The sequence below is a fragment of the Phocoena sinus genome, chromosome 15 (assembly GCF_008692025.1).
Source record: "Phocoena sinus isolate mPhoSin1 chromosome 15, mPhoSin1.pri, whole genome shotgun sequence".
Taxonomy (NCBI): domain Eukaryota; kingdom Metazoa; phylum Chordata; class Mammalia; order Artiodactyla; family Phocoenidae; genus Phocoena; species Phocoena sinus.
The window spans coordinates 25,927,698-25,951,732 of NC_045777.1; the positions used below are offsets into that span (position 1 = coordinate 25,927,698).

The 24,035-nt window shown below is 54.7% G+C and overlaps 1 protein-coding gene across 1 annotated transcript in view; it reads right to left on the bottom strand.

The window, feature by feature from the left end:
* Positions 1-927: 927 nt before the first annotated feature.
* EFCAB8 (EF-hand calcium binding domain 8) overlaps positions 928-24,035 on the bottom strand; it is a 32,122-nt gene continuing 9,014 nt past the window's right edge. The window contains 18 exon segments of the mRNA XM_032606070.1: positions 928-975; positions 2,161-2,365; positions 3,195-3,231; positions 3,234-3,264; positions 4,033-4,211; positions 4,214-4,259; positions 5,421-5,534; positions 6,924-7,061; positions 8,422-8,570; positions 8,892-8,959; positions 12,639-12,769; positions 14,778-14,851; positions 16,835-16,959; positions 17,495-17,572; positions 17,574-17,577; positions 17,798-17,903; positions 20,604-20,739; positions 23,171-23,271. Of these exon segments, the coding sequence (XP_032461961.1) occupies positions 928-975; positions 2,161-2,365; positions 3,195-3,231; positions 3,234-3,264; positions 4,033-4,211; positions 4,214-4,259; positions 5,421-5,534; positions 6,924-7,061; positions 8,422-8,570; positions 8,892-8,959; positions 12,639-12,769; positions 14,778-14,851; positions 16,835-16,959; positions 17,495-17,572; positions 17,574-17,577; positions 17,798-17,903; positions 20,604-20,739; positions 23,171-23,271 (1,770 nt within the window).

Sequence of the window (24,035 nt, forward strand, 5' to 3'; positions counted from 1 at the left end):
ATACTTGTACACCCATGTTCATAGTAGCATTATTCACAACAGCTGGAAGCAACCCCAGTGTTCATCAACAGATGAATGGATAAACAAAATGTGGCCTATACATATAATGGAATATTATTCAGTCTTAAAAAGGAAGGAAATTCCACAATATGCCATGACTTGGATGAACCTTGAGGACATTATGCTAAATAAAATAAGCCAGTCACAAAAAGACAAATACAGTATGATTCCACTTCTATAAGATACTTAGTCAACTTCATAGAGACAGAAAGTAGACAGGTTGCCAGTGGCTGGGGGAAGGGAGAATGGGGAGTTAGTGTTTAATGGGTACAGAATTTCAGTTTTACAAAATGGAAGGAACTATGAAGATGGATGGTGGTGAGGGTTACACAGTATTATGAACGTATTTAATACCACTGAACTGTGCACTTTAAAAAGGTTAAGATGATAAGCTTTATGTTACATGTATTTTACCACAATTTTAAAACTTGAAAAAAAATTATAAAATATCTGAAATCCTATAAAGGAAAAACTCTGGGAAACTCTAGAAACATTGTAAGAAAATTCTATAAATTCTGATATCGTGTTCCATGTCATCACTGTATACGATTAGAAATGCAGATGTAAATATTTTTTTGTTCCTGTTCCCTCAATCAGTCACTCATTCTTTATGTGCATAATCTTTGTCATAGCTGAGTCTCACCTGTTCTAGTATTTACATAAGAGCTTACGGAAGTGCTAAAGCCAGTATCTACTGTGAGTATCTACCACGGTTCCACCCATGGAGCTCTCAGCACAGAGCATTGGCACACAGTAGGTGCTGTGTAAATGATGGGTAAATGATTACCAAGGTAAACGATCACTGTTAACCTCTGGCCCCAGGCGGGTGATAGGAGGTCCAGTACTCGGGGATGGGGTGACGCTGTGCTAGAAGCGGGCAGGCTGCTCAAGCCGCAAAGGGCACAGGGATGGAACCTGCAAGGGAAGGACTCCATACAGGCAGGGGGAGGCAGGTGGAGAGGCTGGCAAGGGTTCAGCTGGACATTAGGAGGGCGGATAAATCAGAAATACACTGTCTCCTGGGAGAGCACCCCGGACAGGCCCTTGCCCTGCAGCAGAACCCACCCCTCTGGCCATCAGGCAGGCTCCTCACCAGCCCCTGGGAACCCTCCAGCACCCAGTCCCAGGGCCTGCCTCTAATGGTCTCCATGGTCAGGGTGGCTTCAAGGGGTCACCTCATCCTCCTGCCACTCCCTGCCCCCTCCCAGCAGCCAGTGGACCTGGGAGCCATTCATATCCAACTTGGCATTATTTCCATAGTTTGTATGAGAACCAGCCTCGTTATCAACAAGAATGTTTTTCTGTGGTACGCGGGCCTCTCACCATTGTGGCCTCTCCTGTTGTGGAGCACAGGCTCCGGACGCGCAGGCTCAGCGGCCATGGCTCACGGGCCCAGCTGCCCCGCGGCATGTGGGATCTTCCCGGACCGGGGCACGAACCCGTGTCCCCTGCATCGGCAGGTGGACTCTCAACCACTGTGCCACCAGGGAAGCCCTCCAAGTATTTTTGAGGTAATTTTTAATCTGAAGGGAAACTCCAAAGTGTAAAATAGATAAAAAGCTGAAGTGCTCTGGAGAAGCCGCTGTAATAGCCTCCAAGCATCTCTCCACAACATGTTTGGAAAACTACTGGACAGGGTGACCCCGAAGGCCCCTTCCAGCTTTAATCTGCAAAGATATGGTCATTCAGAGACTGTATGGCTTCCTAAGTCCTACCAAGAGCCCAGTGAGACCAGAGCAGTAAGCTGTAGTAGTGATGGGTCAGAAGTGAGCCACCTTCAAGGAGACAGTAATCTCGGAAGAACACAACTAGCACCACCAGGCTCTGGAGTCAGACTGCCTGGATTTGGATCGATTACTTCTTGGCTGTGTGACCTTAGGCGAGATGCTTAACCTCTCTGTGCCTCAGTTTCCTCATCTGTCAAATGAGGATAATTATAAAAACTACCACCTACGTCCCTAGCTCCCAACCTCCTCCAGAACAAGCCACCACCATTCCCTCCACTTCCCAGGGTGTCCCCTACCCACCCCCAAGCCCTATGTGGTTCTGGCCTACAGCTGAGAGAGAAGGAATAGGACAGCTTGTTTCTGTTGACCTTACCCTCTTGGGCAGTGAGGGCAAGGGGCTCTGAGAGGCATTGAAATGGAGGATGGGCCCGAACATGCTGATGTTCCAGAAGAGGACGTTCCCATTGTAGGAGGAGGTCCCAAGGAACTGGTTCTGGTACCTGGCCATGCTCAGGACATCCTCCGTGTGGAAGGTCTGCCAGCGTTAGCACAAGAGCACCGGCTTGGTCTTGTGGAACCTGCACACATGGCCAGAGGCAGAAGGGCTGAGAGCTCAGCCTTACTGGTCTCCTGGGAGACCATCATGGCCTCTAGGATTTGAAGCGCTGACCCAGAGGAGGACACTCCAGAGGAGGTGTAGATCAGGGATGAAGCTCTGCCCTGCTGACTGCATTTACTAAGCACCTATTATGTGCCTGCTATAAAGGTCCGGTCCTAGGGGCTTTATATACACTAATCTTACAGATTTGCCCCATTCAGACACCTGAGTAAGGATTCAGGTTGAAAGAAGGGGAAACCATGGCCCTAGAAAAGCCCTCTGAAGAGGAAGGGACCCTGCACATGCTCTTCCCTCTGCCTGGAACGTCCCTCCTGTCCCTAGCCCCTCACTGCTTCACTGAGACCCCTCCTGCTCACTCTTCAGACCCCACTCCACCCTTGACATCCTCAGCTGACCCTTTTCTGATGGTCCCTGAGACTAGATCAGATTTCTGTCCCCTCCCCATAAGAAACCTGTACTTTTTTTTTTTTTCCATAGCACTCAACAGACTATCACAAATGAAGTTATTTGATTAGTGTCTGCCTCCCCCTGGGAGCTCCAGGAGGATGAAGACTCCGTATGCTTGTTTATACCCGTCCCCAGCACCTAGTACAAAGCCTGGAACATATCCGCTGCCTGGAGTGATGAATAAATGGACAGATGAGAGGGTGAAGCAACAGACATCACCCAGCACTAATTTCCTGCTTGGTGTTCCAACCACCAGCAAAGCTAGGAATGGGGGAACCCATCTGAAGTCAGGAGAGAACAGTTAGCTGCCCTCACCTCCCACGTGCACCCTGGCTACTCACGTGAAATAAGGGGTTCTCTTACTCCACCCGGTCATGAGAACACTTTGTTCATACGGACGATCCCACTAATCTGTTGAAGTTGAAAGGAGACAGAACTCTAAGGTACCTCAGAGGAAATGGCTCCAGGCTCCAAATGTCTTCCTAATTATACCAAGCAAGAAATCAAAACTCCCCATAACGATGAGAATTCCCTAGAGGTGATACCACCATATTTTTTTCAGAGTGCTCTCGCATCCCATTATCCATTTGATGGACTTGGAGGGGGCAGATTGGGTAGGTATCCATGTCCCTCTTGCAGGGGGATAGCAGGGAAACAGACAAGTGACTTGGCTAAGGTCAAACGACTGAGTGATAGGATCTGGACCAGTCCTCTAAATCCCCGGCTTCTCGGCCAAGTGCTCCTTCTGAGTTGGTTAAAGGACTGTGTCACAGGGGTTACTAATGGGCTCAAGTCCCAAAGTGGGACTGCTGGCTTTGCACTTTGCCACACCCACAGACCATCCCTATAACCCTGGCAGTCATTTCCCAAACAGGGGTACGGGTGGCTCTGAATCATGTGACCCCACTGCTAGCAATGCCATCCAAAGCTCTAAGAGGTAGGGTAAGAAGTGCTAACACACCAAAAGGGCAAGAGTAGCTAACGTTTGTAGAACACCTATGAAGGACAGGCCCTGTTACCTGTCTTCATTTTTTGCACAAGGACACAAAGGGTCAGGCAGGCACGAGGCCAGGCGGTCTGCGTGCACAATCTTTCAGAGAGGCATATGGACAATAGCATGTCCCAGGGTCACAGGAGCTGCGAGGGGCCCCCAGGCCCCAGCTGATGGACCAGACTGACCTCCATCTGGTCCGGGTTGGGGAAGGTCAGCAGGCATTCACCAACGCTGTAGTTCCACATCTTCATGGTGCCATCACGCAGACCCGTGAGCAGGCACGCCTCTGACTCATCCAGGGACGTGGCGGTCAGCTCCACGTGCTGGTCGCCAGTCACGGAGAACTCGTCATCCTTTTGCCCATCACGACCTCCCACACGCTCACCACGCCGCTCAGGCAGCTGCTCACCACCTGTGGGGGAGCACACAGCCAGGGCTCCTGGAGAGGAGAGGGTCCCCCGCTCCCAAGGGCAGCCTCCAGCTGGCGTGACTGCGGGTAGCTCCGCTGCCACTCTGTGTACCGAGAAGACAGGCGCTCTGGGCCCTCCTGCTGCGGGATAAGCCACTCTTGAAAACAGGCTTTCCTCGGCCCTGTGGCCCCACGGCGGTGCAAACAGGCACAGTTTTCTCAGAAGGAACCAGTCTGGTGAAATCCCCTTTAACTCAGAAATGGCATTTATCAGAATCTATCCAGAGAAAATAATCTCTAATTCAGAAAAAAAATTTACTGCAAAGTCATTAATCACGGGGGATAGAAAAAAACAACAGGAAATACACTAACTGTCCCCTAAGTAGGGAAATGTTGAGTAAAGGTACATCACTCCACCTAAGGCGACATTACAACTATTACAATGAAACAGTAACAGGTGAGCCTACTTCAGACCAACCTTCCTGATGAGAACATTTAGAAAAGCTGGGGAAGGGGGATTTTTTTGAAACTGCTGGAAGGCACTGAAGAGCCCTAAGGTATGAGGGGTGGTGGTGCCACGGGTCCGAATGAGAGGGAAACCCAGAGAGGTGAGCTCTGGCCTCGCGCAGCCAAGGCCATGCTGCAGCAGACTCAGTGGGGCCAGGAAGGAGGTCCCAGTGGCAGTGGGCAGAGGGCCCAGGAGCCCTTTCTGTCCCCATACTTCAGAATCCATGTTCCCAGTTGCCCTGCCCAATGCAGAGATCTCTACTCAGGACCAGGGGGCTGTCCACAGCCTGGGCCTCCCTCCCCTCCCACGATGGACAATGCCGAACCAGGGCTTCCCTGGAAATGGCCTCCAGGAGCAGCACCCACACCCGCCCAGGGAGCCTCGAAGAGCAGCTCACACCTTGTGTTCCATCTCACACTGTATAAAGAAGGCTGCCTGTCCAGAACTGACCTGGGGCGGTAGCCAGGGGCGCACAGGCTCACAGGAGTTTGGTGACCCGCTGACCACGTGGTGGAGCTCCTATCTTACCCGGCGTGACCCCTCTGCAGGGTTGCTGCTCGCCCACCTCCCACTGTCCTGCACCACCACCCAAGCTATGAGCGTCCTGTCCCACCCCACCCCCTGCTGGCCTCAGAGACGAGCTGCTGACCACTTACCTGCTTGAAAACCTTGCTGTAGAGGATGGCGCACAGGGGCGTGCTGTAAGTCGTGGTCTTCTCCTCTGCTCTCCCAGGCCCCTGCGTCTCCAGGCACCCTTTTAGGATGTCAATCTACAGGTGAGGAGGGGCAGACAGTTGGGCAGTCAGAAGGGGCCTGCCCTCAGTGATCTGCCCCAGGGAGAAACTTCCAGTAAACTGAGACATCAAGATATCCTCAACTACACACAGGCCAGCTGATAGCTCACCCCTACTCCACGGCCCCCACGTCCTGAGATCAGGGCTCCCAAAGCCTCGTGTTCCCACAAGATCAAAATCCAAGTCCAAGGTCCCTTTTATAACTTCTGAAAAGCATAAAGCCTCAATCTGGTGTCCCCTCGTCCAGGAAGCCTTCCCTGATTACCTCTGCCTCAGGCTAGGCTAAGGATCCTTTCTCTGTGCTCGATGACGCACCTAGCACACATCTCCGTCATAACGCACAGCATTTTCTACTAAAATTATGTGTTCTCCTACTACCCCGTAAGTTCCTTGAGGGATGGGACAGTGCCTAATTAATATATTCTCTGCTCCTGACAAAGAGCAGAGGGCTGATAATGTGTGATGATTTGAAATGAACTTCAAAGGTCTGTTTAATTCAACAAACGCTGGCAGCCAGTCTGACACTCGGCAGAGACGAAGGAACCCACCAACTCCCTTCTCAAGAAAAACCTGCCACCTGGGAGAGCCAGCCAAGGGCACAAGGACAGCATGTGTGTCACCTGGCCAACAGAGGGAAGGAGGTCTCAGTGGGGCTTCCCCTTCCTCCCAACCACAAATGACACCCTCACCTCCCTTTCTAGATAGAACCTCCCCCTCTACTGGCTGCTGATTGTCCTTGCAGTCCCCTCAGCTCCCATCTTGTCACAGGTCCCCCTGTCACCCTGGACGGTCAGCCCCTTGTGCTTCTCCCAGGCTGTCCTGTCCTCCAGGGTCAGGACAGACCTCACATGGGCACCAGCTAAGTCATGGCTCATAGACGGTGTTCATGCCAGGTCCCTCCAGGCTCTCTCCTTCAGAGGGGCTGCTCGGGGGTGGGCCCTGCCCTCCTGGGCTTCACGATTTGGCAGGAGGGACAGGCATGTAACCACGACAGGACAGAGTTATAAGGGCTGTGATCAAGGGGAGGCAAGGGAGCTTGGAGCGGTGGGGGCGGGCGGGGGTCTTCTAAGCCAGCCCGGGCCTCAAGGTGGGCTTTGAGGAGAGTCTGGAGGATGCACGGGTCAGGAGGACAGCAGCGTAGAGGGTGACCACTGAGGGCCTAGAAACAGTCCCCCAGGAATTCCCAGGAGACAAGAGCTTTGAGGACCAGGCCACAGAGTCTAGCAGCTTTGTCCTCATGGCACAAAGTAGTCTCAGGACGGACGGGATGTGACCACCCCTCGGTGTCCCATGGGACTGCAGAACGCGGCTGCAGCCCCTCCCCTCTGGGTGCAGACACGGTCCCACCTCCCTCTCGTGCAGCGCTGAGTAGGTGCTACAGGTGAGGCTGTCGTCATCCTTGTGGAAGTATGCGCTGGTGACGGGGCAGTGTCCCAGGGCAAAATGCTTCCCGCAGAAGGACTGGAGGCATTCGTAGTCCTGCATGTCCCACATGCGAATATTCTGCGGGGGTGAGAAACAGGTAAAGAGGCCAAGAGTGGGTTCTCGGGGATGCAGCTGGCACCTGTGGCCTTGGGGTTCTCCTGGGAGCGGGGCCAGAGCACCCAGTGCAAGCACTTCCAAGACACACCCACCACGCTAAGTGACTGCCATGGATCACAGCCCTATGACAGACGCTGTGCTTATGCTCAAATGAGGAAACCGAGGCACGCCCCCCGCCCAGCCTCCCCCAGTGCTCATCGGCTGAGGATGAAGACCTCACAAGGCAGCATTGCCCCTGCAGAGCCTCACTGGCTCCCACCCCAGCCTCCCTCGAGTAAAGCCAGGCAGGGCACAGAAAGAGCTGCCAACATCGTTGCCCAAAAGGCTCACCTGTCCCCCTCGAGCTCCTCCCAGGTTGAGGAAGTGTCCCCAGAGGGGCCCCATGGAAGTCCCTCCAGGACACTCCTCACTCGGGGCATCGGCAGCAAGCTGGACACGGCATGGGCTTGGAGTCCACAGACTGCCGTCCACACCGTGGCTCTGCCCATCGCTGCCCATGAAGGTTTGGGCAAGTCTACTTCTGTCCCTGACCCCTCCAGCCTCGGAGCCTTCATCAGAGGTGACGATGCCCAGCTCCCAGCGCTGCCAGGAGAATTTCAGACAGTACCAACTGTGGGGATGTGTGGGCAGCGTGGCCTGGTGAACCAGGGCCCTGCCAGCTCCTGATCTACCGAGTCCCAGAAGACACAAACTTGTCCCCTGAAGGAGGGCACCTGGAACCATTGGCCTGCATCCCCCAGCAGGTGGGGAGAGACCCTAAACCCATAGCTCAGAGGAGCAGAGTAGCGGGCCTGATCAGGGGAACCCCAGGCATTTGAAAAAGGTCTGGTCAGGCCCTGCAGCCAGGGCAGCCAAGCAGTGGTCACTGGGAGAGCTGAGAGGAGCAAGTTCGGGTCTGTGGGGAGGGAAAGGCTCACATCTGTTGTACACCTACTATGCGCCAGACATTCCTCTGCTCTTTTACCAGCAGCTCTTCTCTAAACCACTCAACACCCATTCTCTGGATGAGGAGACTGAGACTCCATAAAGGGAAGGGCCCTGCCCAACTCTGGTGGGCTGCTCAGAGCTGGGCTCAGGACCCTATGGGAGTGGTCAGAGACCCACGGCCCCTTCATGGTGCACCTGGGGTACCTCCCTCTAGGCCTCATGCCAGGGTGGGACCATGGACAGGGAGCTCACACCATTGCCCTGGGCCTCAGGCTCCTGCCAACTGCCAGCCAGCTCCCTGGCTGGCTGAGCTCGATCGCTGTCCCCGGGCCAGCATCTCCGCTGGGGAACAGGAGCCAGCGGCGGGCGGCAGGGCCGAGCTCCCTGACGACACCTTGTCCTTGGAGACGCTCAGGATGCTGCCGTGCCTGCTGCTCACGAGAACGTGTGTCACCGAGGTCTGATGCCCCTTCATCAGCCACACAGGCTTTTTCGAGAAGAAGGGGTTCCACAGGCGGATGAGGGGGTCATGGCCACCAGTCACTGAAGTTGAAAACCGGGTATCAGCCACTGGGGCCCTGCGCTGGGACCTTGTCCTGGGGCCAGGCCTCGGACTCCAGCCAGGCTCGGCAGATGGGGGGCGTTGCTATGATCCATCCCTCTGCCCCTCTCGTCCCGCCCCCTCTGCCACCATGCCAAGCCCCTGTCACCACTTCACCCCAGGTGCCGAGGGGCGGGGACCAGAGTGGCTGGCGGCAGACGCTGCAGGGCCTCCGCCTCCGCTCTGATGGGCCCCACCTCCCCAGCAGCCCTCACCCTAGTTCTGCCAGACCAGCAGCCTCACGTGATACAAACGTTACTTACCGAGGACATTCTTTTCTGGGCAGTAATCAAAGCAAAGAATCCCTTTTCTTAAATTCAGCACTGAAAACCTACAGCAGCACAGGGGGAAGGCTGTGACCGGAGGCCTCGGAGAGCCTCTGAGGCTGGGCTGTGGAGGAGCTAGAGGCAGGGCCACCGGGAGGCCAGGGAGAAGTCACCACGTCTCCACCCAAGGAGAGAGCAGCCCCCAGAACCCTGCCCTGGGCTCACCCTGCCCCCAAGGCAGGGCCAGCACCGCCAGCAGAGCGGCAGCCCCCGCTCAGCCCGAAACCAGCAGTACCTGGAGGAGACGCCCACCTCTCGCCTGCACATAAAGGTGAAAGCAGCCCCAAGCAGGAGCAACTCCTACAGCTGCACCATGCTCGCCTCACTCCAAGGGCAAACTTAACTCGATCTGCACCTTCACTATACCGGGACGGGTGTCCTCCCACCCATGACACAGACCAAAAGGTGCAAGGGGATCCCCCAAAGGCTAGGGGAAGAGAACAAAATGTCCCTGCTACGTGCTGGTCCCTGTGCTGGGTGCTGTCTTCTGAGTCACCTGGACCCCTCACACAACCCTGAAGACTGTCATGAGCCCTGTGCCGTGATGAGGACACAGAAGGAAATTAAGGAGCTTGCCCAAGGTCCCATGGCTGGCAAGGTGGGGGGGGTCAGTGTTCAGACCCAGGGTGGGCGTGGCAGGGAGAGGCAGTAGGCTCAGGAACCAGAGCTCCAGGACAGGAAACGGTGTGGCAGGGCTGGAGGCCCGGGGGATGGGAGTTGGGGAGCCAGGAGGCCGTCGGGGTGCTCAGGAGGGCCAGGGGACCCAGGGAGGGCTTCTGGGAAGATCAGGGGAAAGGTCAGGCCCAACAGCCCTCACAGGCCCCACAGCCCTGGGAGCTCTGTGCCTTGCGTGTGCTATTCCCTCACATCCACACATCCTGCCCCGCCAGCTCTTTCCATTCAAACTCTCCCTTCAAAACTCAACTCCAAGGCCTCTAACGCAGCATGCTCTCCACTGAACTTGCCCCTGAACTGCACCTCTGCTACTCCCCAGGGAACTAAGCTTGGTTATCACCCTAGAGGCTCCCTCTCCTGCGCTCTCATTATTCATCTGGGCCCCAAATCCTCTTTGTTCACGTCCCACTACAGCTCAGGGCCCCCTCGTTTCTGCATCAGCCTCCCAGGAGGGCCTCTTAACCTCCCGCCTTGCTCCCACTCCCCTGTGCTCCCCACTCCACAGCCAGAAGGATTCCTCTAAAAGTCAAAACTTCACCAAAAAACCCTAGTCAGGGAACTAAGATCCTGCATGACGCACGGTGCGGCCAAAAGAAAAAAGAACCTTAAAAAACTTCAAGAAGAGCATATCAAATACCTGTATTGTCAAACCAGGTAAGTCTCCCTCCATGCTTATGTGTGCAGAGAAATGTTCTGGAAGAACAGTCACAAAACATGACCAGAAATCATTTCAGGCCGATTCACCCATTTATTCAACCAAGATTTCCTGGCTCCTATGCCCTTCCAGGATGACCAGAGGCGCAGACAGGATGCCCCTGCCTTCACTGGAGCTTTTCTTCTAGAGGAAAACAGCCTGCGCAAGTAAAGGAACAGAGGGACAGGGAGACGGACATGTACACATCATGGCAAGTCCTGCAGGAAAATAAGCAGGTGGCTTTGACAGGACGGCTGGCTGGAGGAGACCAGATGGCACAGATGGCTGCTGTGCAGAGAAGGGACTGGAGGGTCAGAGGGGACGCAGGGAAGAAGTCTACAAGGCCACTCCAGAGGCAGAATTTGGGTTGGCGGTGCCAGGCCCCACCTGCAGAGGCTACGCCCCAAGAGGGCATCCCCAGAACAAGAGACCGGCCAGCAGTCAATGGTGCCACCTGCTGGCCAGTGTGTGTACTTCATACAGACAAGAAGGAAGGGGGTGTGTGCTCATGTGTATGACTATATTCTGCAAGTCACCCCTAAAATATACCTCAAATCTCTCCGTGTCCACGCCAGGCAGACTCCAGACCACCATCACATGTAGTCTGGATCATTACAATGGCATCCTCACCGGTGTCCCCATCTCCCCTCCTGCCCACATACGTACATTCCACTTGCAATAGAGCAGCCAGAAGGATGCTCCCACACACCAGAGCACGCCATTCCTCAGCTCAGAACCATCCTAGAACCTTGTCTATATCTGATTTCAAATAATCATAAAAAGATATTTTTGAGACACTTGGGTAAAGATTAACTTGGACTGGTACTAGTGATATTAAAGCATTATACTATTTCTCTACTTTTGTGTGTTTAGAAATCTTTCATAATAAAAATGTTTAAAAAACAAAAACAAACAAAAAAACAGGCAGAGAGGAGCAATGCAAAGGCTTGGGGGCAGGAACATGTGTGAGCCACAAGGGGGCCCCGTGTGGCTGGAGTGGGAAGGTGGCAGGCAGACCAAGGAGCCTGTCATAGCCTCCTGCCCTTGAGACCCAATAAAACAAGAAGCTGAATGAAAGACATATCACAGACATGAGGTAATAGTCCCACCAAAGCAGAGAGATGGACCTCGGCAAACCAGCTCCAAGCAAAATCCCACCACACCGCCCCACTCAAAGCACAAAAACCAAGACAGAAGATTCCCCACCGCCACAGGCATACACTCCCCTCCTCCAACCTGCAGTTAGTTCCAGGACTTGGGGATTGGATAAGGGAATGGGGAGAAAAGCCCACAGGATTCCGGCTTTATTTATAGTGCTTGAATTTTTTACGTATGTACGTATACCTGTGTGACTAACAGTTGATTTTTTTTTTTTTTTTTTTTGGCCGCACCGCTCATCATGCGTGGTCTTAGTTCCCTGACCAGGGATTGAACCCTCGAGCCCAGCAGTGAAAGTGCAGAGTCCTAACCACTGGACCACCAGGGAATTCCCAACAGCTGATTTTAAAAAATAAAAAAGACAGAAGATGAAAAGATGCCTCCTGGGGTAGAGGAATCTAGAATGAAGGAAATAGATTAGAACCATCTCCAAAGAATTAATGTGGCCAACTAGTGAAACACATACTATGTACAACACTCACTCATGTAAGCCCTGAGGTAAGTGAAGGGCTATTATCACCCCCTTTTACAGACAAGAAAACTGAGGCTCACAGAGGTGAAGCAACTCACATTCATTCCTTCATTCAGAAAACATTTTTCTGACTGTATCCTTACACTACGTGCTAGCTTCTGTGCTGAGTTTTGTGTATAAATTGGTGGATAACAGAGGCCTCATATTTTTGCTGCTGGTGGCAATGCCAGAATGATTAAAGCCAGATTCCATAAAAGTTCTTATCACAGGGAAAAAAAATGCACAACTGTGTGTGGTGATAGATGTTAACTAGACTTGTGATCATTTCACAATATATACAAACATCAAATCGTTATGTTATACGTCTTAATATAAACTTAATATAATGTTATATGTCAATTTTCAAAACTGACAACCTCAATTTAAAAAAAAAGACTCCAGAGTCCATATTCCAACCACCACACCTCACTGTTGGCCCATAGGACACACAGTGCTTCCTTGGACCCAGTGTGATCCACAGGACACTGTATTACTGCCCACAGGAGATGCCACCGTCCCGGAGGCAGGTCCCCTCTCAGGAGGGATGGCCACCTGTGGCTGAAGTGAAGCCAGAGTCCTGGAGTCACTGTCACCACCCACCCCCTCCCAGCCCCACCACCTCTGCCTGGAGACAGGTGCTCCTTACTTGAGGCTCTCTGGGACTTTGGGCGGCAATATGGTCAGCACCAGAGAGGACTTGTCGATGGCTGAACAGGAAGCCACCAGGTTCAGCTGGGGGATAAACTTGACCTGTTGACACCAGTTGGGGTGGAGAGCCTGGGAAGAGAGCAGTGGTGGTGGGAGACCCAACCCAAGGACGGTCATCCAGGCCCAGCCACCAGATGGGCTGGAGGGGCCAAGAGATCCCCAAGTCTATGCCCCTCTAGTTATCACAGCTCTGACAAAGTGCTCCAGCCCCACAGTCGTAGCCCAGGTCATGTGATCAGGGGTGTGTGGCCACCATTTATCAGTGGAACAGGTTAAAAGCACTGAAATCTGCTGTCAGGTGAACTCTCGCTTATAAGTTAGAGGACAGGCAAGGTCTGGCCCATCCTAATACCACTGTCTGTGGCCCCATGCCAAGGTGGGAGGGAGGATGGATCCAAGTCCGCCTAGTCCACAGTCGCTATCATCCACGGGGCGCCCACCATGGGTGAGCCTGCGCTTCCCGGCCCCACCGCTGTCCGTGTTTGTCGGGAAGCGGTTTGCAGTAAGCGAGGATGTTATCTGGTACAAGTTGGGCGAGATTGGGACTTCCCCGAGACTGGGACTTCCCTGGCGGTCCAGTGGTTAAGACTCCGCGCTCCCACTGCCAGGGCCCGGGTTCGATCCCTGGTCAGGGAATTAAGATCCCGCAAGCCGTGTGGTGTAGTGAAAAAAAAAAAAGGCTGGGACCCACAGGTCAAGGGCATGGCCTGGCTGGACAGGCTCCGTGTTCTGGCCCAGTGCTTGGCCTCCCAATCTGGAGATTTTCCTCTCCAAGACAAGAATGGAGGCAAGGTGAGCTGGGTTTTGCATGATCTGTTTCACCAAGTGTCTGTCGTGGTGAAGGCTGGAGGATGATTTGATCACCAATGGCCAATGACATAATCAATCATGCCTGTGTAATGAAGCCTCCATAACAACCCAAAAGGGTGGGGTTCTGAGAGCTTCTGGGCTGGACAACATGTGGAGGTGCAGGGAGAGTGGAGACCCGGACAGGGCATGGAAGCTCCGTGCCTCTTCCACATACCTTGCCATCCTCATCTCTTCCATCTGGCTGTTCCTAAGTTATATTCTTTTCTAATAAACCAGTGATCCAGTAAAGTAAAATGTTTCTCTGAGTTCTGAACTGTCCCAGCAAATTAATCGAACCCAAGGAGGGGGTCGTGGAAACCTCTGATTAATGCCAGTGGGTCAGAAGCACAGGTAACAACCTGATCTTGGGATTGGCATCTGAAGGGGAGGGCAGTCTTGTGGGACCCTTAAACTGCGGGATCTGATGCTATCTTGGGGTAGACAGTGTCAGAATTGAGTTGAATTGTAGGACACCCAGCTCGTGTCAGAGAATCGCGTGGCGATGTGGGAAAAAAACACACGCTGTAATGGGTGTCAGAATCCTATAAGCACTGCAGGTGAAGGGGTGAAGGCAGAGGCTGATGGAGCAGGGCTGTTCCAGGCTGGCTGGTTGGGGACCCAAGGGAAGTAGAGGGGGACGTACAGTATGTAGGGGGAGAGCACAGCAGCCTGAAGGAACGGCGTGTGTCAAGGCCCTGAGGTGGGAAAGGGCTTCGTGTTCAGAGAACAGCCAGGTTGCTGGCGTCTCTGTGTCAGAGAAAGGAGGAGAAAGGTAGAAAGCAAGACTGGGAACAAGCCAGGGGCCAGGTCCGCTCGTGTCCTGATGGTCGTGGGGAGCACTTGAGATTTTGTACAAGACAAGAGAGCTCCTGGGGGATTCTGAGCAGAGGAGTGACATGACTGCATTTCTAGCTCAGGATTCCTGAGGCTGCTGAATGGAGAAAGCACTGCACAGAGAAAGGACGTGGGGAAACGGCGAGAAGCCGCTGCAGCCACCCAGGAAGACTGGTGTCTGAGCAATGAAGGCGGTGAGAGAGACCAGTCACACCTGGGGTGGTCTGGCTTCTGCACAAGGAGCGGACGGGATCCAGCCGCTGCCTCCACCCCATCCCCAGAGACCAGGCCCCAAGGCCAGAGACGGAAGGGCAGATCCACCTGCTGCATTTTTGTTTTTTTACCTGTGCACAGCTAATTACCATGGTTACAGCCAAGGAAAGATCCCACTTACCCTCAGCTGGCAACTTCTATACATAGGGGACTTCTCATTTAAGAGCTTCTGTGTGGAAACATTGGTCCAGTGATCTGATAGGGGAGAAAATCAAGGCCCATGTCACCAGCTCTCCTTGTTTGTAGAATAAGCAAGACCTCAGAAGACCCCTTGAGTTGGTTTGCAACTCCCATGCACCCCAAAAGGCTTTCCCATCCAAACGTTCACTCAAGCCTCCCTGTGTCCTGGTAAGTTCAGTGGGGTGAACTCGGCACCCAGAAGACAGACTGGGGCCAATAAACACTGCTGCCCAGAGTCCCCCTGCCAGCTCCTAGCAGAGCTGGAACCAGATTTCGGGGCTCCTCACTCTCCCCAACTGGTTGAGTCTCCATTAGGGAGCTCCGACTCTGCTGGAGTGGAGAATGAACTGAGATCCTGAGCTCTTATTCGTTCTGAAAATAATCATTTGGGAGTGTGCCATCATGCTTCAAACTACTGAATACATGCCCCCCCTTGTCCGGCAAATACAAGTTCCAAGAAGGAGAAGTTGCACGCATGCATCGTAAAGCGAGCGTGTCTGGCTGGAGCAAGAGCGGTAAGCACAGCCTTGCCCTCCCACTTTGCTCTCCTTCCACCTTCTAACAAATCCATGAACTGACTGTGCTTACCCCATCTGAATAAGGGAACTGAGGCACAGAGAGGTTAAGCAACTGGATCTAGGTCATACAGAGCTGGTCTGTCCAGCCCCTCCCAAGTCAGCATGCTGCTGGGCCCCCCTTCCTGTTTGTCCCCAGCCTTCAGTCAGCATGGGGCATGGAAGGACTCCCATCCAACACTCTAGCCTCGTCTGCCTCCCCTCCAATTTCCTGTCCACCACTCGGCTCAAAGACCACCACCTCCTGTGCCAATTCCCAGGGTGGCACAGAGCAACCACGGTGGGTTGGGTCAGGGCAGGTCGGGCACCAGGGGCAGAGGCAGACGAGACAGGACGCAGCAGGGTGCCAGCCCCCTGCTGCGTCCAGGGCAGGATCCACCTTCAGTCCGGCCAGTGGCGGATGCTGCCCCAACAAGCTGGGCAGGAGGTGTCACTGAGGCCTGGGAGCCCCTGGAGCCCCTGCTCAGAAACTCTGGCTAGAAGCCCAAGTGGCCATTCTGGAGTCCTGGATGGAGAGGAGTCAGTGTCCCTGGGGGCTGGGACCCCGCCCCCCGGGGGATGCGGAGCGGCCTGGAGGTCTGACACTGCGGGTCGAAGGCCCGATCCCGGGCAGGGTCCAGTTCAGATATGTCCCCGACAGCCCCAGGCCCCAAGGCCTCGGGATCTTGTGCCCCTAGGCAGAGCAGCCCCAGACAGCATCCTCCAGCATTCAGTCGGTTTGGGATACAGCCTAGCAAGTGGTTCAAGTGCAGGCTCTGGCGCAGACTGCCTGCTTCAGATCTCAGCCATGCTTAGCCACTGTGGGGCCAGTGTAAGCGCTTCTCCCCCTAAACCCCCTGCTCCTCCTCCCTTAACAGGCTGTGACGACAGCAGCCCCTCCTGGCAGCAGGCGGGAACTGCAGGAGGTGACTGCCCAAAGCGCTCAGCACCCAAGGGCTCCGCAAGTGTCCCTGTGCTGATTCACGCTGCTCGTGCGGAGTCGGGCCTTCCTCCAGGCGCTGCGAGGAAGCACAGCCTCCTGGGCAGCCTCTCCGCCCCACCCCAACACCCACCCACAGGCAGCTCCCAGCCAAGGAGAGCAGAACCCTCCTCACGCCATGGAGGAAGCTAGCGCCACCTCCCCAGGGCCCAGAGCGGGTCACATAGCTGCCACAGGTTCTTTCTTCCTGGTATGAGGAGGGTCCTGAAGCGCCCCCACCTCCACCCCGGCCCTCGCGTGCACAACTCCCCACCTCCAGAGAGATTGCCCCTCTCCCCAGCCCCGTCCCGTGTCCCACTGTCACGCCATCACCCCATCTCCCACAGGCGGCTCTGAGCTGAGCATGTGGGTGCAACGCCTTCCCAGGGACTCGAACCGGGAAGCAGGGAGGGGAAGGAGCTCCCAGGGCAGGACCATCTCCCCCACTCCCCACATCTCCGCTACCCCATCTGGAGGTCCTGGGGAGGATTCAGGGGTTGAACAGCCCATGGGTCACATCGTTGGAGGTGAAGACGATGACATTGTCTTTGGTGTCCCCATAGCAGAACACAGCCCTGTGATAGTCAGACCTGGGAAAAGAAGGAGACAGAAGAGGCCCCGGAGCCGGCTGGGTGTGTCCAGTGCAACCCTCCGCCCCTCCCCGGCCTCCAAGGCCTTTCTCCACTTTGGGAGCGAGGGCAGATCCCACACAACTTTCCAGCCTTGACCTCAACAGCTGACAAACGTGGGCCCAGCCGCCCAGATCCAGACCGTTGGTGAACCAGGTCCAAGAGAAATCAGCACTTTTTTTTTAACCAGAATAAATGAATCCCTGGTCCTTCAGCTGCTCTTTGTCAAGTCACCCTACTGATGGACCATGATGTTCCCAGAGACACAGCGGGACAGGCTGAGTTTGATGGCTGACTTGGTGAAAGGAAGAGGGGCCGACAACAACTCTGAGGTCTGAGTGACCATGAAAGGGGACCCAAGAGAGAAGCAGCTTGAAGGGAAGAGGACACAGGCACAGAGGGTGGGGATCTTTCCAGTGCTGCTTCCAGAGAGGCTTTCTGGGGGTCCCAGCCCCATTGCTGCCAAGCCCCTGCCCCAGTCTCCCAGGAGACTCACCAGTAGTTCAAGGTCAGGACGCAACTGTCCAGATCGATGAAGGTGAAGGCCCAGACACATTTACGGTTACTGATATCAGAAATCTGGGGAAGAGACAGAAGGGGAGGCACACATGAACCCAAACCCATGTCCCAGGCCTCAGGAGTCTCTGGTGACAGTGAGAAGCCTCACTACTCACCACCCAGCAATACTCCCAGGGGACTCTAATTCATGCTCACAGTTGGCTGGGTGACAGGGCTCTCCAAGTGCAAATGCATGGCTTCCAGTGGCCAGGCACCGGCCTGGGGAACCTCAGGGACTCACCTATCTTCTGGTCGGTCAACGCTATCGCAACCAGGTTCATGTTGTGCAGACACACCATGTCGATGACCCACATCTGCTGGTTGTGGAGCGGATGGATCTGGTAAAGCTGCCAGAGGGAGAGCAGAAGAGACCTGGGCTGGGGAGGCTCCCCGGGAGAGCACGCCAGGAGCACAGCCTCCCTGCAAACCCTCTCCTGCCACCCAAGGCCCTGGAGCCAGGCACAGACCTGGTGTGGAGCCCAGCCTTACCACCAACTACCAACGGTGGGGTCTTGGATAAACTCCCTGACCTCTCTGAGTCTCAGTTTCCGTATCTATAAAATGAGCTTAAAGAACACTCATCCTCACAACCCTTTAGGGAGTTTGACAAGCTCATCAAGTTTTAAATGTGCATAGTTTGTGATCCCAGGATCCATTCCAAGAGGCATCTACAGATGTGTTTGCAGGTACTCACAGAGAAGTGTAAGCAGGAACAGGCGCTGCTGCCCAGCTACAACAGCAACAGGCCAGAGTCTGCCTGGAAATGACGCCTTACAAACCCACACCACCGATCACTGCCCGGACATTAAGAACGAGGGAGCTGTGTACATACAATGCAGAGTAGTTGCCGAGACCTGTTATTAGTGAAAAAGCAAGGTGAAGAGCAGCATTATAATGTGCTACCATTTGTGTATTTAAAGAGAAGGGGGTCGGTGTATGTACAGGCTGTCCATGGAAAAGCACCCCCGAAGTGGTCACAGCAGTTGCCTCCAGAGAGAGGAATTAGGGTCTGAGAGAGGAACACCGACTTTTCCACGACCTGCCCCTCTCTGCCTGAATCTTTTTTCTCTGATTTTTATTGAGATGTAATTGACGTATAACACTGGTATTCGTTTTGTTTGTTTTGTCCAAATCTTGTTTACCACCTGCCAGTGTTGCCTGGTCAAAGTGGCTTATTAATGAGAAACCGTCCTGCCAGCTTGTGAGGAACGAATGGAACCGTGACAACTAAAGCATCCATGTGCTGCCGGCGTTGGGAGGAGCTGGGCGGGCATGGGTGCCGCCCATCCCGGTGCCAGCCTCACACAACCCTTACACAGACAGAATTGGAGCCGGCACTCCAGGCAGGGGACACCTCAAGCCAAGGCAAGTCAGCAGAAATGAGCTGCCACGCCCAGGGAAGAGGAGGCCAGCCCGACAGGTCTGGGTTGGAGAGGATGGGCCATGAGTGAGGTGTGGCCAGCGGCGGAACTTGTACTTTACTCCCTGAGTAGCGCCACGCGGGCTCCGTCCGAACTGTCCCATCAGCACTCAGAGCACCAAGAGCAGAGCCTGAGCTAATGGCTGGGGCAGGGAAAACAATGCACCAGGGCCCCCAAGGCCCCTCTCTGGCCCAGGGCTGGGGTCTAACCCACACACAGTGGAGGTGATGGTAATGCTCATCACCCCCAAGACCCGCGTTCACACCAGAAACTGAGAGCCCTGGGGAGACTCAGAGACTTGCCCCAGGTTGCACAGCTGGTAAGTGAAGCCCAGACTCCAGGGCCTTCCAGCTGCACAACCATTGGCCGTGCAGTGAGTGTTCGAGGATGGTGCTTGGCGGCTCACTCTTGCCAACATCTACTTGCCAAAGCAGCCCCTCAGGGAAGGATGCCCAGGTCTGTGGGCCTTCTTGGGGAGCCTCCCTCTGTCCTCTTTGGCCCTCCCAGGCTTTGGCCCTCAGGAGCACTGAGGTGACCATGTAGTAGCCACAAGCAGGAGCTCAGGCTATAATGTGCCCCCCTGATAAGCACACATGTGCCAGAAACGCCAGCCTCAGGAGTACAGGTGAGAATCCCCTTTGATCCTAGGCTACCAAGTGCACCCAAGAGAGTCACTAGAACTCCACACACCCTGGTTCTCTCCCTTGGCAACTGGGGTCAGGGGGATGATACAGAATCCTCCTGCCCCAAAGGATGACCCCTGATGCAATTAGGAAACACTCTGCAGGCACAGAGCATGCCCACTCAGCCTTCTCTGCAGAGCTGGGCCCTCCTCATCTGCTGGAGGACTCTGGCCTGGCCTGGCAAAGGCAAGTACACAGGGGTTTTCCCAAGCATTTTATCATTTACCGCGCTTGGCCAGGAGCTGACGGCACAAACGACCATGACAATGACGATGTCAGCTTATGTTTATCGGGTGCTTGCTGCGTGCCTTGCCCTGCTCCCAGCACCAGGCATGGATTATGTCATTAAATCCTCCCAACAACCCTGCCTGCAGGGGATACTATTATTAACCCCACTTGACAGATGAGGAAACCGATGCACAGAGAGCAATACAGTAACTTCCAAGGTCACAGAGCTGGGGGCTGGTACAGTCAGAGCTCTACGTCTGGCCGTTGGGCTCCGGAGCCCATGTTCACAGTCACTGCGACTTCCTCCCTGGTCCAAGCAGAGGATTTGAACCAGCAGGACTTGGTGGTGGAATGGGTGTGACAGAGAAAGGAAAGGAGGTGGATCTCCCAACACGAGAACCCTGGTGGATGACGATGCCATTCACTGACCTGGAGGCACAGGAGAAGGCAGCCTGGTGGGCAGGGAGGGCTACAGTGACATTCAATTTGAACAAAGTGGGTTTAGGTTATCTGCTGGACATCTAAGTGCAATGGACATCCAGGTGGAATCCTGCTTTCAGGAAAGAAATGCGAGGCTCATGGTCCCATGGGGAAGCCAGGACCTGCTCCCAGGAGCAAGTGTGGCTGTCTAGCCCACGGGTCCAGAGAGGGAGCCCACTCGGGTCCAGGGCATGAAGGCAGAGACTTTCCAACCACCCACGTGGGCCCCACTCACCCTAAAGGAGCTCGTCAGCGAGAAGGACTCCGACCAGAACTGCAGGATCCCGTCCTTGGTGACAGTCAGGAAATGCCCAATCTTCTTGAGCCGCTGGACTAAGAACTCCACTTTCACAATCTCACACCCATGATTCCTGCGGAAGGTGATAAGAGAGAGGAGCCCAAACCAGACCAGAGCAAAGAGCACAGAGGAGGAAGGACACAGCTTCCCTCACAGGCACCACGAGAAACTCGGGTGAGTTTCTGTGAGACGTGGGCTCTGCCCCTCCTCCAAAGGGGACTGTCACCGCTGACAACCGTGGCCAGAAGGAAAGGAGACCCACGTGGGATGCTGGGGTGACACGGGCCTCCCAGAGCAGTAAGTTTATCCCATGAAATAGCCAGTCAGCTTCCTCATGATGGGATGGGCCAGATGTCCTTTCACAGGAAAAACAGCCCACAAGAGGCGAGTGGAGTGGGGCTTGTGAGGAAAACTGCAAAATAACAGTGTTTCCAGCAACTACTCTAGTGCTTAGAGATGGAGGGGGGAATAGGGCCCAAGAACGAGATAGAAGTAGATAAAAGGACAGTGAGAAATCAGGGCCTTGTGAACCCAACTCTTCATCTCCAAAATCATGCCCTGAGCATAGCTAATAGCTCCTGGGGCATGCCTGGCCTCGCAGGAAGCCACTGAACAGCCTTCCCAGCGAACTTCAACGCCACCTTCCAGTGGTTTCTTTCCTGTCCCCAAGTTGGCTAAGCCAACTGGCTATTAAAGGGCCAGACACAGCACAGCACACTCTCTCCCACTTGATGTGCCCACACCTCTGGGCCCCAGCAGGGCAGGTGATGTTGCCTCACCTTACAGGGAGCCAGGGGCTAACTGCCTGGAGTTATGTCCTGGTTCCCAGCAGAGCTGGGACTAGAACCCAGGCACCTCGACTCCGACTCCAGCCACAGCCCTTTCCACACGTTGCCATGGACGTGAGCTGAGCCGTGACTTAAGGATAACCCACGTCACTGGGAAATTCTACTGTGTTACAGACTCTGCACGAGAGACGGGGACTCGTTATCTGGACACGGCTCTCCCCTCTCTCTTGCCCTCAGCCCATGGCTCTGCTCAGAACCTGACCAATTTTCTCAGTCACCTCTCTAGCCATCCCTTCCAATTCTGCCTCCTCTGTCAGGGCCAAGGGACTGTAGGGAACAGACCCAAGAGGCGAGAGCTCTGAAGTGAAGAGTGCCCCAGGAAGCTGTCCCCTCCTGAGGTCTCGGCTTCCTCATCTCCACAGTGACAGCACCTCCACGGGATCAAGGAGATGGTGCGTTGGGTGAGCTTGGCCCAGGCTCAGTCCAGGTGAGCCAGTTTGCAAAGTTACCCCTTCCTGATGGTGATGAAATATTATTTGGCTATTTTCTCCACCAAGCTGGACATGCCCTCCACGTTAGGAGGTTGAGCAAATAAACAGGAGAAAACAGGGACAAGCTTCTTGTTTCAGGCCCTTGGGATCACCCTGGGGAATCAAACGTCCCAGGAAATAGACCAGCAAAGGTATGACGACACCCAGCAAAGTTTCCATGTAGAAATTTACAGTTGCAAAGTGTGTCATCACTCATATTTATTGGCTATTCCTCAATTAAATCTTGACCAAATTGTTTTCAAAGTTACCCTTCCGTGGTTTTCATCGCACCATCTTCTCTATTAAACTTCAGGTTGGTTGAGGGCAGAGACACCCTTCTAGTTTGTGGCCTTCTCCGTGGCCTGCTCTGGGTGTGGTCCCCGGAGACAAACTCACCCACAGCCCCTCAGGTTATAACCAGGCCACAAATGGAGGCCACCACGCCTGTTACCACAGGACCTGGCTCCCAGGCCCCGGCCGCCTGCACGGGGCATCTGGTGCCCCAACCAAGGCAGACTCCGGGAGGAGAGCAAGAGGCCTGCAGCAGCCCAGCTCAGGAAGCCTGGGCCCACGGGCTGGATCCACTAGAATGTTCTTCGTTCTTAGGGAGTTTGGAGGGGTGGGGGCAAACAGGGCCAGGGCACAGAGAGAGAAGGAGCCACATGGAGGAGAGAGCCCGCGGGTCAGGCACAGATCAAGGCAGGGACAGGAGCCACTTGTGCCAGGAGTGATGCAGGGGCTGCTCCCGAGGCCTGGTGCGGGCTTGAGGAGCAGTCTCCTGTGATGGCTCTCACTCCTGTCACCTCAAAGGAAAGCCCTGTCCCCGCTATGTGAGCCATCTGTACCCTGTGGATGAAACCACACACCTGCTCAGCCCCAGCCAGAGCAGGAAGTGGGAGCAGCGTCTATGCTGCGGATAGGGAGGGTCCAACAGAGCAACCCCACCACTGTCACTTGGCCTCTCTGAGCCTCAGTTTCCTTGTCTGAAAAATGGGGACACAATGAGGGGCTGCTCAAGCCCACCTACGGGGTTGTGAGGCTGAAACGAGCTAAAGAATACCGAGCTGCAGGCCCACAGTGGCCCCACAGACAGGCGCGGGGACTTAGGAAGGGGCGATGCGGGGCTGGCCCCAGCCTGGTCCAGACACACCCTTCAGTCCAGGGAGCCCAGGGGGAGGCTCCTTACAGGGGTATGATCCTCATGGGAAGGTGGAAGCGCAGGCGGCACTGGCTCCTCATCATCTTCTCCTTCCCCTTGACCTCACGCATCACGTAGTCCAGGTACTCCTGCTGCCTCAGGAAGAAATGCCAGCAGGGAGGGCGTCGGCCAAACTGGCTGAGCACCGGCTTCCAGTGACTCGCCCGTCTCTCCCAGCCCCTTCCAAGGGACTCCGGGAGCCCCCAGAGGCTCTGGCCGAGGGAAGAAGCCAAGCACCAGAGCTGTTCTTGGATCTGGATCGGCAAAGGGCCTCTGTGCGTGCGTTTGTGAAGACAGCACAGCAGCGCCTCCCTCAACGCGTTTCTGTAATCCTAGATAATCCTCACATCGCTCCACATTTGCCATTGCATCTGAGTCTCTTTATTCACCCCACTTTATGGATAATAAGACTAAGGCCCATATAAGTATAGATGAGTTGCCCCAGCTCATATATCAAGAAGTCAATAGCTGGGAGGACCCATAAGCCAGGCCACAAGGGCAAATCTAGACTCTACTGACCAGCCTCACGAAAATATGGCCAAGGCCGAAATGGGCCACCATATGAAGCTATGACAAGAGACAGGGGACTTCCCTGGTAGTACAGTAGTTAAGAATCCGCCTGCCAATGCAGGGGACACGGGTTCGAGCCCTGGCCGGGAAGATCCCACATGTCACAGAGCAACTAAGCCTGTGCGCCACAACCACTGAGCCTGTGCTCTAGAGCCTGCGAGCCGCAATTACTGAGCCTGAGCTCTAGAGCCCATGAGCTGCAACTACTGAGCCTGCGCTCTAGAGCCCGTGAGCCACAACTACTGAGCCCACATGCCACAACTACTGAAGCCGGCGCGCCTAG